Raw genomic sequence first — 12,500 nt, forward strand, 5'->3', positions numbered from 1 at the left:
GGGTTTAGGGTTTAGGGTTTAGGGTTTAGGGTTTAGGGTTTGGGGTTTGTGTGCAGCTTCCGCCGGCGATTTGGGGTGCCTCTGCAGCTCGCTGCTTGCTGCTGCTTTTCTGTCGCCCCTTGTTGAAGACCCTTACAAGCGCGTGCTGCTGCTGCAGCAGCACCAGCAGCAGCTGGAGCTGCTGCAGCAGCAGCTCGCTGCTGCTGCTGGCGTGAGCTGCCCTTCCACGTTGCTTCTCCCGCCGCTGCTGCTGCTGCTGCTGTTGCTGCTGCTGCTGCTGCTGCTGCTGCTGCCGCTGGCCGTGAGAAAGTTGCTGCAGCGACTGCGTCTGTGCGCCGCAGCCAACGCCAACAACGAGCAGCAGCAGCAGCAGCAGCAGCAGCAGCAGCAGCAGCATGCCAGCAACCCGTCAGCTGCCGCCTTGTCCCTTCCCTTTGCCTGCTGATGTGGGGCCGCTAGCAGCAACACCAGCAGCAGAGTTGTGTGTGAGAGTTGGAGTGTCTGTACACCAGGCTTTGTCGCTGCTGCTGAGCAGCAGCAGCAGCAGCAGCAGCGCAGCAGCAGCAGCAGCAGCAGCAGTCGCTGGCGCTTCGGGGTTCTCGCCCCAGACCCTGGCACAGGTGGCAGCGCTGCAGCAGCAGCTGCTGCAGGAGCCAAAGCCCTTCCTCTCTGTTTTCAGCAGCAGCAGCAGCAGCAGCAGCAGCAGCAGCAGCAGCAGCAGCAGCAGCAAGACAGAACTGCGGCGCTGCTTCTTGTGGGCAGCAGACGCCAGCAGCTGCTGCGCTGCTCTCGTGGGCCTTCGCTGCAACGCAGCAGAGCTGCAGCAGATCGTGCCGCTGCAGCAGCAAGAACCGATTTGGGTAATTTGCTGCTGCTGCTGCTGCTGCTGCTGCTGCTGCTGCTGCTGCTGCTGCTGTCGTCGAGGGGAGTTGCGCTGCAGCAGCTGCAGCAGAAGCAGCACACTTCTGCTGCAGCAGCTGCAGCAGAAGCGTCCCGCTCCCCCCTCAGCACGCTAGGGTTTAGGGTTTAGGGTTTAGGGTTTAGGGTTTCCTCTAGGGTTTGCTGCTGCGCTGCAGCACTCTCTAGCGCGCCAAATTGTTCTGCTGCGGCCCGACTCTCCTGATGACTTCTTGGGGGGCCCCCCGGGGGCCCCCCGGGGGCCCCCCGGGGCCTTTGGGGGCCCCCAGGGGGGCCCCCAGGGGGGCCCCCTGGGGGGCCCCCTGGGGGCCCCCCTGGGGGCCCCCCTGGGGGCCCCCCCTGGGGCTGATGAAAGTGTGGGGTTGTGGCTGCGGGCTGTACGGACAGTTTTGCTGCTGTCGCAGAGACACCCCAGTGTTGCTGCTGCACTGGGGCGGGCTGTCAGGGAGTGGAAGAGGGTGAGTTTGCTGCTGCTGCTGCTGCTGCTGCTGCTGCTGCTGCTGCTGCTGCTGCTGCTGCTGCTGCTGCTGCTGTGATTCTGCTGCTGCTGTTGGGGGTCCAGGCGGTCCTGCTGGCTGTGGGCGTTGGCGCTGCTGCTGCTGCAGCGACACGTGCTGCGCTCCAGTAGCCGTGCTCGCGCTGCTTCAAGGCTGCTGCTGCTGCTGCTGCTGCTGCTGCTGCTGCTGCTGCTGCTGCAGAGAAGCAAACGGTCGGCCTTCCTCTGCGGGTCTCCTGGGGTTTCCTTTGAGTGTTTGTGGTCTGCCGAAGACGATTTGCTGCTGAGGGCTTTTGGGCTGCTGCTGCGGGCCGTAGACCCCTGAGGCCCACGACTAGGGTTTAGGGTTTAGGGTTTAGGGTTTAGGGTTTAGGGGGGAAGGGGTCTACAGCTGCGGCCTCATTCCCCCTGGGGGCCCCCAAACAGCCCAGAGGCCCTAGGGGCCCCTTGGGGGCCCCCCATTAGCTGGAGGCCCCCCTAGACTGGGGCCCCCCCTTCCAGTTGGGGGCCCTGGGGGCCCCTAAAGGTCCTTTTGCTGGAGGGGCCCCCAGGGGCCCTCCTGGGGGCCCCCGGGGGCCCTTTTGGGGGCCCCCAGAAAGGCCTGAGAAGCTCGGGGGGCCCCCCGGGGCCCCCCAGCAGCTGAGAAGCTTAAGAAGGCTGCGTTTGCTGCTTAGCGGGGCCCCCAGGGGCCCCCGGGGGCCCCCCGGGGGCCCCCTGGGGGCCCCTGGGGCCCCCGTGGACTTGCATATTTTTGCTTTTTCTTCGTTTTTTCGACAGCTGTTTGCATATTTTGTCAATTTAAAACAATTCCACAAGCAATTATTAAATCTTTTCCCTTTTTAGCTACTTTGGGGGCCCCCGGGGGGCCCCTGGGGGCCCCCGGGGGCCCCCGGGGGCCCCCAGGGGCCGCCTGCGGCTGTCGGCTGCGAGGCCTTGGTGGCTGCGGTGAGGTGTCTGTACACCTGGAGAGCTGCACAGTTTGGACTGGCTGGAAGTTTAGTTTTATTTTATTTTTATTTTTATTTTTATTTTTATTTTTAATTTAATAATGAGATTTAATTCTTTGTTTCAAACGGAAGACCCGCAGAAGGCTCAAGCCTAGACAGCCGCAGCAGAGGCCCCCGATGCATCTAGCTGCAGCTGCTGCTGCTGCTGCTGCTGCTGCTGCTGCTGCTGCAGGGTGATCTGCATGCCGAAGCAACAGAAGCTGCTGCTGCTGCTGCTGCTGCTGCTGCTGCTGCTGCTGCTAGGATGGCCCCCGAGTACTGCCTAGTGGCGCCTCCTGTAGTGACGCTCAGCAGCAGGCTGCTGCGGCTGCAGCAGCAGCTGCCGCAGCAGCAGCAGCAGCTGCTGCTGCAGCATTTGCTGCAGGGCCACGACAGCAGACTTGTCGAGCTCTGCGACGGGCCGACCCCAGCAGCCACAACCCCAACCGGGAGAGATCTCCAAGAGCAGCAGCAGCAGCAGCAGCAGCAGCAGCAGCAACAGCAGCAGCAGCAGCAGCAGAGTCAATTCAGCAGCAGCAGCGGTTCCCAGCTGCTGCATCTTGTGGAGGAGGCGAGGGCGCTGCTGCAACGTGTTTCCCTTGATACAGCGAACAGCAGCAGCAGCAGCAGCAGCAGCAGCAGCAGCAGCAACAGCAGCAGCAGCAGCAGTAGCAGCATTCCTGAGAGTACACTCCACTTTGCAGCAGCAACAGCTGAAGCAGCAGCTGCTGCAGCAGCTGCTGCAGCAGCAGCTGCTGCTGCTACGGATGGAGAGAGACGTGCGCACCGCACAAGTGCAAAATCAGGTGAGCAACAGCAGCAGCAGCAGCAGCAGCAGCAGCAGCAGCTTTTGCTGCTGCTGCTGCAGCAGGATGCTGCAGCAGCAGCTATACGCGATCTCATGGAAGGCCTGGAAAAGCAGCAGAGACAGCAGCAGAAGCAGCAGCAAGAGCTGCAGCAGCAGCAGCAGCAGCAAGAGCAGCTGCAGCAACGCCTAGCTGAGCAGCAAGTAACTGCGCGCTGCCAAGAGAGGTGAGGACTTTGAAGCAGCAGCAGCAACTCTTGCTGCTGCTGCTGCTGCTGCTGCTGCTGCTGCTGCTGCTGCATATATTTCTTTATTGTTGCTGCGCGGCATTACTTGAGTGCGAAGCAAACCAAAGAGGGTTTTGTTCATACTGCTGCTGCTGCTGCTCCCAGTGTTGCTGCTGCTGCTGCTGCTCCCAGTGTTGCTGCTGCTGCTGCTGCTGCTGCTGCTGCCGCTGCAGGCTTTTGAAGCAACAGGAGGAGCGGCTTCGCAGGCAGCAGCAAGACGTCGCGGCGCAGCAACGCCTGCTGCAGCAGCAGCAGCAGCAGCTGGAGCAGCGGGAACGGAGGCAAAAGGCCCTTGCTCTTGAGCTCGAGAAGGTAAGCAGCAGCAGCAGCAGCAGCAGCAGCAGCAGCAGCGGCAGCAGCAGCAGCAGCAGCAGCAGCAGCTCTCCGTGCGAGCCGACGCAGCAGCAGCAGACACGTCATCGGTTTCGCTGTGCAGCAGCAGATGCTGCTTCCACTCTCCATCTATGGCTGCTGCTGCTGCCGCTGCTGCTGTGCTGCTGCTGCTGCTGCTGTGCTGCTGCTGCTGCTGCTGTGCTGCTGCTGCTGCTACGACTTGCAGCTAAAGCGGCAGCAGAAGCAAAAGGAAGGCTCTTGGGCGCAAAGAGTGGAGACGCTGCAGCAAGAGCTGCGCCAGGCAGCAGCAGCAGCAGCAGCAGCACGACGAGCAGCAGCAGCAGCTGAGAGGTGAGCCTTCTGCTGCTACGGGGCTCTCTACCCCTTGCTGCAGCAGCAGCTGCTGCTGCTGCTACTTTGCGCGATGTGATTAGCTGCTGCTGCTGCTGCAGCAGCTGCTGCTGCTACTTTGCGCGATGTGATTAGCTGCTGCTGCTGCTGCACCTCGACACTGCTTCTGCTGCTGCACTTCTGCTGCTGCTGTTGCTGCTGCTGCTGTTTGAAGGGAAAACCTTCGCCTCAGAGACGCAATCGGCGGCACCACAAGAAGGACTGCAGCAGCAGCTGCTGCTGCTGCTGCTGCTGCAGCAAAGAGCAGCAGCAGCAGTTGCCTCCCCGGTAAAGCTCGAAGCACCAGTGACAGCAGCAGCAGCAGCAGCTTGAAATGCAGCAGCACCACCTGCAGCAGCAGCAGGCTCCAATGCAGCAGCAGCAGCAGCAGGCTCCAATGCAGCAGCAGCAGCAGGCTACACTACAGCAGCAGCAGGCTACACTGCAGCAGCAGCGGCAGCGTGGCTCCTCAGCAGCAAGCAAAGCAGTGCTGCTGCAGCAGCTACGCCCCACACTGCGCAGCAACAAGACCGGCAACAGCAGCAGCAGCAGCAGCAGCAGCAGCGCCACCAGCAGCAGCAGCAGCAGCGCCACCAGCAGCAAGACAAGCAGCTTCTTCCTATTCGGTGCCGCTGGAGCAGCAGAAGGGCTTGTTGCTGTGGCACAGCCAGCAGCAGCAGCAGCAGCAGCAGCAGCTGCTGCAGCTCTTGGCGAGCAGCAGCAGCGGCAGTGCAAGTACTAGCAGCAGCAGCAGCAGCAGCAAACCTTCTTCGGGCTCAGCAGCAGCAGCCGCTGCTGCAGTTCCTGCTGCTGCTGCTGCTGCTGGAGCGCCTCTCACCTGCTGCCGCGCTGCGTCTTCCGCGCCCTTTCGGCTGCAGCAAGACGCAGCAGCAGCAGCAACTGCAGCAGCAGCAGCAGCAGCAGCAGCAGCAGCTGGCATGTAGCTGCTGCTCCTTAGCAAGCCTAGATACCATCTTGGGGGGCCCCCAACAGCAAACCCGAGGGCCCCCAGGGAGTCTGCTGGGGGGCCCCCTGGGGGCCCCTCGGGGGGCCCCCAGGGGGCCCCCTAGGGGGGCCCCCAGGGGGCCCCCTAGGGGGCCCCCCGGGGGCCCCCAGGGATTTGTACCAATAACTTTTTAAGTCGGCTGGACAGTAGAAGAAAGTCTTTACTGCTGCTGCTGCTGCTGCTGCTGCTGCTGCTGCTGCTGCTGCTGCTGCTGCTTTTGCTGCAGGCGGCGTGTGTCCAGACATACCGTAAACCCTAAACCCTAAACCCTAAACCCTAATTTAGGGGATCTGCAGCAGCAGCTGGTTGGTGGGAGGCAGCGAGACACACCTGAGCCTTCCGCAGCCAATCAAAAACAGCAGCAAAAAGCGAAGGCCCAAGCCGCAGGCCTTGAGGGGCTGCTGCTGCTGCTGCTGCTGCAGCTGCTGCAGCAGCAGCTCTTTGTGCTGCGTCCGCCGCAGCCGCTGCAGCAGCTCTGCTTCCCCTTGCTGCAGCCACAGGCACAGGGGCCCGATAGTGGGCAGCGACAGCAGCAGCAGCGGCTGCTGCTGCTGCTGCTGCAGCAGCAGCTGCTGCTGCTGCTGCTGCCCGGACAGGGGGGGGCACCGCAGCAAACCAAGGCCCTGCAGCAGCAGCAGCAAACCAGCAGCAGCAGCTTCCTTTTGCTGCTGCGCACATAATACGCAGGGAACTCTGTGGGGGCCCCCAAACAGCAACTTGCTGCTGGGGCAGCAAAAGGCCGAGAGAGTCCTGCTGCTGCTGCTGCTGCTGCTGCTGCTGCTGCTGCTGCTTCTAAGCATTTCCAGCAGCAGCTCCTCTTGTTTCTTTTGCTGCTGCTGCCTCAGTTCATCGAAAGCTCTGCCGTTGTTGCTGCTGCTGCTGCTATTGCTGCTGCTGCTATTGCTGCTGCTGCTATTGCTGCTGCTGCTATTGCGGCTGCTGCTACTGCTGCTGCTGCTATTGCTGCTGCTGAGCGGCTCAGCGGCATTTGTTGAACCGCAGTCGCCGCCCTTCTGCTGCTGTTGCTGCTTCTGCTGCTGCTGCTGCTGCTGCTGCAGCTGCTGCAGCTGCTGCTGCTGCAGTTTCATCAGCCGCCAGAGGGCAAGTTCCTCTGCAAGGGAGAGCAGCCGCTTTGCTGCTGCCTGCACGTCCCTAAGCTGCTGCTGCGCTGCTCTTGCTGCTGCTGCTGCTGCTGCTGCTTCTGATGAACGGTCTGCTGCAGATGCTGCTGCTTCTGCTGAATGGTCTGCTGCTGCTGCTGCTGCTGCTGCTGCTGCTGCTGCTGCTGCTGCTGTTCCTGTTCTTAATGCTGTCTGCTGCCTCTGTCGCTTACGGCCACAGGTTTGCGTGGCAGGTCCCGCAGCAGCTGCTGCTGCTGCGGCAGCAGCAGCAGCAGCTGCTGCTGCTGCTGCATTTGCTGCTATTTCTGCTGCCTCTGAAAGCGCAGCAGCAGCGGCCAAACGCCGCCGCCTCCACTGCAGCAAATAGCCTTTGAAAGCTGCCAGAAGCTGCTGCTGCTGCAGCAAGCCTTGCTGCTGCAGCGGCAGCAGCACGAAGCGAAAGAGCTGCAGCAGCTGCCGCGGCAGCGCAGCAGGCAGCAGCAGCAACCTTTTGCTGCTCTGCTTGAGAGCGGGAGTTTCTGCCTGCTTTCCTTTAATTGCTGCAGCTGCTGCTGCTGCTGCATCTGCTGCAGCGCCGCGCTGCTGCTGCTGCAGCAGCCGCTGCAGCAGCAGCAGCCAGTCGCAGGCAAAGACCACAACGTTTCCGTGCTGCAGCTGTGGGGTCGGCAGCAGCAGCAGCTGCGAGCGCAGCAGCAGCAGCTGCGCATACTGCTGAACCTCCGACTTGGTGCTGCTGCTGCTGCTGCTGCACTCAAGTGCTGCTGCTGCTGCTGCTGCTGCTCGGGACGTGAGCAGCAGCAGCCGCTTCCTTTTGCCCGTGCTTCCTGCTGCTGCTGCTGCCGCTGCTGCTTCAGTGCAAGTGCAGCAGCTGCTGCTGCACTCAGTGCTCGTTGCAGCAGCAAAGGCGTCTAGTTCTGCTGCCTCAGCAGCAGCAGCAGCAGCAGCAGCAGCGGCAGCAGCAGCAGAAACAGCGAAAAAGGGATGCCCAGCTGCTGCTGTTGGACTTGCTGCATCTCTCATCCACGGTGACTTGAAAGCTGCAGAGTCTGCTGCAGCAGCTGCTGCTGCTGCTGCTGCTGCTGCGTTTGCTGCCGCAGCATCTGCCAGAGACGGTGCTGCAGGAAAATGTGTGCGGCTGCTGCTGCTGTTACTGCTGCTGCTGCTGCTGCTGCTCCAACTAGTGCTGCTGCAGCTGGTGCTGCCGTCGCTGCTCTTGCTGTTGCTGCTGTTACTTCTGCTGCTGTTGCTGCTGCTGGGCCCTTCGACCTTCCCAGATTCCTGGTCCTGCTGTTCTTGCTGCTGCTGCTGCTGCTGCTGCTGCTGCTGCTGCTGCTGACGGTGCAGCAGCGTTTGCTGCAGCCCGCAGCAGCAACAAGAAGTGCAGCAGCAGCAGTTGTCAGCGTTGAGCTGCTGCAGCAGCAGCACAGGGACACCAAAGAACTGCAGCAGCTGCGGCTCTACTGCTGCCCGAAGATGCAGCAGCCGCTTCAGCGGATGGCACAGCAGCAAGTCGTTCTGCTGCAGCAGCAACTGTTGCTGCTGTTGCTGCTGCTGCTGCTGCTGCTGCTGCGCTGGCGAAGGCTGCGGCTGCAGCAGAGAGTGCCGCTGTGGCCTTTCAGCTTCTTCCTGCTGCTGCTGCTGCTGCGGTTCTGTTGTTGATTGTTCTGGCTGAGGTTGCTGCTGCTGCCGCTGCTGCTGCTGCTGTTGTCGCTGCTGCTGCTGCAGCGGTGGCGCCTGTTGCTGCTGCTGCAACGCAGCAGTCTGCTGCAGCATCCCTCTAATGAGTTATATAACTCAATTAATGCTCATACGGAGCATTTGCTGCTGCTGCTGCTGCTGCTGCTGCTGCTGCGACTTGAGGGGCCCTGGCGGAGCAAGGGTCGTTGACTGCTGCAGCAGCAGCAGCAGCAACAGCAACAAACTTGCTGCTGCTGCCTTTGTTGCTGCTGCTATTTTGCGATCTTGACACAGCTAAGCAGCAGTGCCTGCTGCTCTCCTCCGGATGAAGCAGCGTGGGGCCCCAGGGGGCCCCAGCAGGCGGTCTTGGCAGGCAGCAGCAGCCGCAGCAGCAGCAGCAGCAGCAGCTGCTGCTGCTGCTGCTGCATGGGCTAGAGCCTGCCTATTGAGTTGCTTTCATACAAATTTAGAGCTGCAGATCCGTGAGAGACGGAGATGAGTGGTGCAGCTGTCTATAGACTCGAACGCAGGCGACTGCAGCAGCAGCAGCAGCAGCAGCAGCAGCAGCAGCAACACTAGTAGCAGCAGCAGCAACACTGGAAGAGCAAAACGGGCAGTTTCCTCTCTATAGACGCAAGTCTTGCTCTTCTCATTGTCAGCTCAGCTGAGCAACAGGAGCAGCAGAAGCTGCTGCTGCCGCCGCTGCAGCAGCAGCTGCTGCAGCAGCTGCAGCAGCTGCTGCTGCTGCCGCCTCTGCTCTCCCGTGGCTGTCCGTCGCTTAGTGAATTTGTGGCAACAGTGCCAGCAGCAGCAGCTGCTGCAGCAGCAGCAGCAGCAGCAGCAGCAGCAAGGGCTGCACCAGCACAGCGGAGAGCTGTAGCAGCAGGCAGCAACCTGGGAAAAACGCGGAGCTAAAACCCTAAACCCTAAACCCTAGACCCTAAACCCTAAACCCTAGGCTGGATTTGAACTCGAAGCAAATGTCTTTGTCTTTGAAGGCAGCTGCTGGTTCTGCCTCAGTTCCATCTGCTTCTGCTGCAGCGTCAGCGCCAGCAGCAGCAGCAGCAGCAGCAGAAGCGGGAGCAGCAGCAGCAGCAGGAGCAGCAAAGAGCTTCGCCTCTTTTGCTGCGCGGCTGCATGCAGGGGCCCGCAGCAGCAGCGATCTTCTCCACTCCCTTGCTGGTTTCATTCCTGCTGCTGCTGCTGCTGATGGCGCAGCAACAGCAGCAGCAGCTGCTGCTGCTGCTGCACAAGACGGGCATGGAAAGGAAGCGGCAGCAGCAGCTGCTGACGCAGCAGCAGCAAGAGCAGAAGAGCAGCAGCTGCTGCAGAAGCTGCAGCAGCTGCGGCTGCAGCAGCAGCAGCAGCGAGAGGAGGACTTAGACGACCTGGACGGGCCCGTGCTGCTGCGGCAGCTGCAGCAGCGGGAGTCCGAAGTGCTGCTGCTGCTGCAGCGAAACCGGCAGCTGGAAGCAGCAGCAGCGCAGCAGGAGCAGCAGCTGCAGCAGCTGCGGCAGCGGCAGCAGCAGGAACACAGTCTGCTGCTGGACGTGCTGCAGCGCTTCGGCGTGGTGGACGCGAGCCTCGCAGTTGCTGCTGCTGCTGCTGCTTCTGCTGCGGACCCCTCCAGCAGCAGCAGCAGCAGCAGCAGCAGCAGCAGCAGCAGCAAAATGATAGATGTCTTTGTGTGCGCGCAGCGCCTCTCTGCCCATTTGCTGCGGCTCGAAACAGACAGAGGAGCTCTTGCTTCTTTTTGTTTGCTGCTGTTTCCCCGAGAGATGTCTTTGCAGCTGGTAGCTGCTGCTGCTGCTGCTGCTGCTGCGGGGGACGCAGCAGCAGCAGCAGCAGCTGCTGCTGCTGCTCGCGCTGCGCCGCTGCTCTCTGCTGATTTGCTGCACCGCAAATGGCTCGAGTTAGAAGAAGAGAAGCAGCTGGGGTCCTGCAGCACCCGAGAGGAGCAGCAGCAGCAGCAGCAGCTGCTGCTGCAGCAGCAGCAGCAGCAGCGGGAGCAAGAGCAGCAGCAGCAGCAGCAGCAGCAGCAGCAGCGCCTTCTCGAGCTCGAGCAGCAGGTGGCCTCACTCACCAGGGAAAAGGCGGCTTTGCTGCTGCAGCTGCTGCAGCAGCGCAAGGCTGTTGCTGCAGCCACAGCAGCAGCAGCAGCAGCAGCAGACGCCTGCAGCAGCGAAGCCTCAGCCGGCTGCAGCAGGTGCCGCGCGCTGCAGCAGCAGCAAGCAGCAGCAACGGCCGATGCGCAGCAGCAGCAAGATGGGGCTCCCAACATGCAAGGCGAAGGTGGCTGCACCTCGGAGGAAAGCAGCAGCAGCAGCAGCAGCAGCAGCAGCAGAAGCAGCAGCAGTGACAGCAGCAGTAGCAGTGAGCGAGGCGCTGCTGCTGCTGCTGCTGCTGCTGCTGCTGCTGCTGCTAGCGAAGGAATGACTCAAGAGCAGCAGCAGCTGATGCAGCAGCAGCTCGAGAAGCTGCAGCAAGAGGCGCAGCAGCAAAAGGAGCGAGCTGACGGGCTGCAGGAGGAAGTCAGCATAATGCAGCAGCAGCAGCAGCTGCTGCTGCAGCAGCAGCAGCTGCTGCAGCAGCAGCAGCAAGACTTGGAAAGACACCGAGAGCAAGCCCGCACGCTTCTTCTTAGCAAGGAGGCCGCCCTTAATAGGCTGCGGCAGCGGCTGCAGCAGCAGCAGCAGCAGCAGCAGCAGCAGCAGCAGCAGCAGCAGCGGGACGCAGCAGCCGAGCTGCCTCAGCAGCAAGCGCTGCTTGAGAAGCAGCGGCAGCTCGAGGCTGTACAGCAGCAGCGCGACATGCTGCAGCAGCAGCAAGAAGAACAGCAGCAGCTGCTGCTGCAGCTGCAGCAAGAAGTTGCGAGGCTGAGGCAGCAGCAGCAGGAACTGAAGCCCCTAAATAGCAGCAGCAGCAGCAGCAGCAGCAACAGCAGCAACAGCAGCAGCAGCAGCAGCAACGCTCTACCCCCACCCCCGCCCCCCACTGCGCCCCCCACTGCGCCGCCGCAAACGCCCAACGGCAGCAGCAGCAGCAGCAGCAGCATCAGCAGCAGCAGCAGCAGCAGCAGCAGCAGCAGCAGCAGCAGCATGGCTTTGAATGTAGAGTATCTGAAGCATGTGCTGCTGAAGTTTCTGCAGTTTAAACAAAAAGGAGATGCAGCAGCGCAGCAGCTGCTGCCGGTCATCGCTCGGCTGCTGCAGCTCAGCAGCGAGGAGCAGCAGCAGCTGCTGCAGCAAGACAGCCACGCCTGGTGGCCTTCGTAGCGCTTGCAGCAGCAGCAGCAGCTGCTGCTGCTGCAGCAGCAGCAGCTGCTGCTGCTGCTGCTGCAGCAGCTGCAGCAGCAGCAGCCTCTGCAAGCGGCAGCAGCAGCAGCAGCAGCAGCAGCAGCGGTTGCTGCAGCAGGAGCACGCGCGCTCACTGAGAGACTACTGCGTTTTGTGTGTCTAGACACTGTCGCTGCTGCTGCTGCTGCTGCTGCTGCTGCTGCTGCTGCAGCTGCTGCGGGACTAAGCCCATCTCAGGGCGGCCTGCGGACGCCCCATAGTTCAGCGGCAGCCGCAGCAGCAGCAGCAGCAACAGCAGCTGGAGCAGCTACAGCTGGAGCTGCTACTGCCGCTGCTGCAGCAGCAGCTGCTGCAGCAGCAGCTCCTGCTGCAGCAGCTGCTGCAGCAGCAGCTAGGAACTAGCTGTGCCTTTGCGCCTGAAGCCCGGTGGGGCCATCAGGCAGCAGCTAATTTTAAAACTGAAGCAATGAAAGCAGCAACAAAAGGAACACGCCGCTGCAGCAGCAGCAGCAACGACGAGCAGCAGCAGCAGCAGCAGCAGCAGCAGCAGCAGCAGCAGCAGCAGCAGGGCACCCGCCGGCCCAGCATGCAGCGGCCGAAGGCCTCTAAAAGGCGAACTAACGTCTGAAATTGGAATTAAATGGAAAAGAAATTAAAAATTAAAATAAATAAATTAAAAAAGAATTAAAAATTGAAAAAATAAATCCAAAATGAATTAATTTGAAGTCCAGAAGTTTGAAATCCGCAGCAGCAAAGTCAGAGGCAGCAGCAGCAGAAGTGCTGGTCGAGTTCGAAACAAAATGCGAATAAAAATGCAATTAAATGCAAAATAATTAAAATAAAATGCAAATTAATTAAAATTAAATCCAAATTAATCAAAATTAAATGCAAATAAAGCGCAATTAGGGGTCAAAAGCCCAAGATCTGATCTGCTCAGCTCAAGCTGCTGCTGCTGCTGCTGCTGCTGCTGCTGCTGCTGCTGCAGCAGCATTAGCAGTGCTGCTGCAGCAGCAACTGCTGCTGCGGCTGCGTTGCTGCTGCTGCAGCAGCAAAACTGCCGTCCCCTCCAGCTGCTACCTGTGTCTACAAATAATAATAAAATAAATAAATAATAAATAAATAAATAAATTATTTATTTATTTATCTGCAGCAAAGAAAAACTAAAACAAAGCCATTTTATTCTCA

The 12,500-nt window shown here is 60.8% G+C and overlaps 3 protein-coding genes across 3 annotated transcripts in view; 2 read left to right on the top strand and 1 right to left on the bottom strand.

Annotated features, from left to right (window-relative positions):
• The window catches only part of ENH_00073180 (hypothetical protein, conserved), a gene marked incomplete at both ends in the record, with an annotated part of 9,541 nt that extends 4,382 nt beyond the window's left edge, over positions 1-5,159 (top strand). Inside the window, 7 exons of the mRNA XM_013582703.1 lie at positions 57-211; positions 342-860; positions 1,077-1,376; positions 2,594-3,432; positions 3,666-3,804; positions 4,052-4,176; positions 4,391-5,159. Coding sequence (XP_013438157.1) covers positions 57-211; positions 342-860; positions 1,077-1,376; positions 2,594-3,432; positions 3,666-3,804; positions 4,052-4,176; positions 4,391-5,159 — 2,846 coding nt within the window. The remainder of the gene's footprint in view (positions 1-56; positions 212-341; positions 861-1,076; positions 1,377-2,593; positions 3,433-3,665; positions 3,805-4,051; positions 4,177-4,390) is intronic.
• Positions 5,160-5,502: 343 nt separating this feature from the next.
• On the bottom strand, positions 5,503-8,115 carry ENH_00073190 (hypothetical protein, conserved; the record flags this gene model as incomplete). The annotated part of the gene is made up of 1 exon (XM_013582704.1): positions 5,503-8,115. One exon carries the CDS (start codon positions 8,113-8,115, stop codon positions 5,503-5,505), a length of 2,613 nt encoding a protein of 870 aa, XP_013438158.1.
• An 884-nt stretch (positions 8,116-8,999) lies between these two features.
• Positions 9,000-11,943, top strand: ENH_00073200 (hypothetical protein, conserved; the record flags this gene model as incomplete). The annotated part of the gene is made up of 2 exons (XM_013582705.1): positions 9,000-11,281; positions 11,553-11,943. 2 exons carry the CDS (start codon positions 9,000-9,002, stop codon positions 11,941-11,943), a joined length of 2,673 nt encoding a protein of 890 aa, XP_013438159.1.
• Between the last annotated feature and the right edge of the window lie 557 nt (positions 11,944-12,500).

Source organism: Eimeria necatrix, genomic scaffold (assembly GCF_000499385.1).
Source record: "Eimeria necatrix Houghton genomic scaffold, Enh_scaff72, whole genome shotgun sequence".
Classification (NCBI taxonomy): domain Eukaryota; phylum Apicomplexa; class Conoidasida; order Eucoccidiorida; family Eimeriidae; genus Eimeria; species Eimeria necatrix.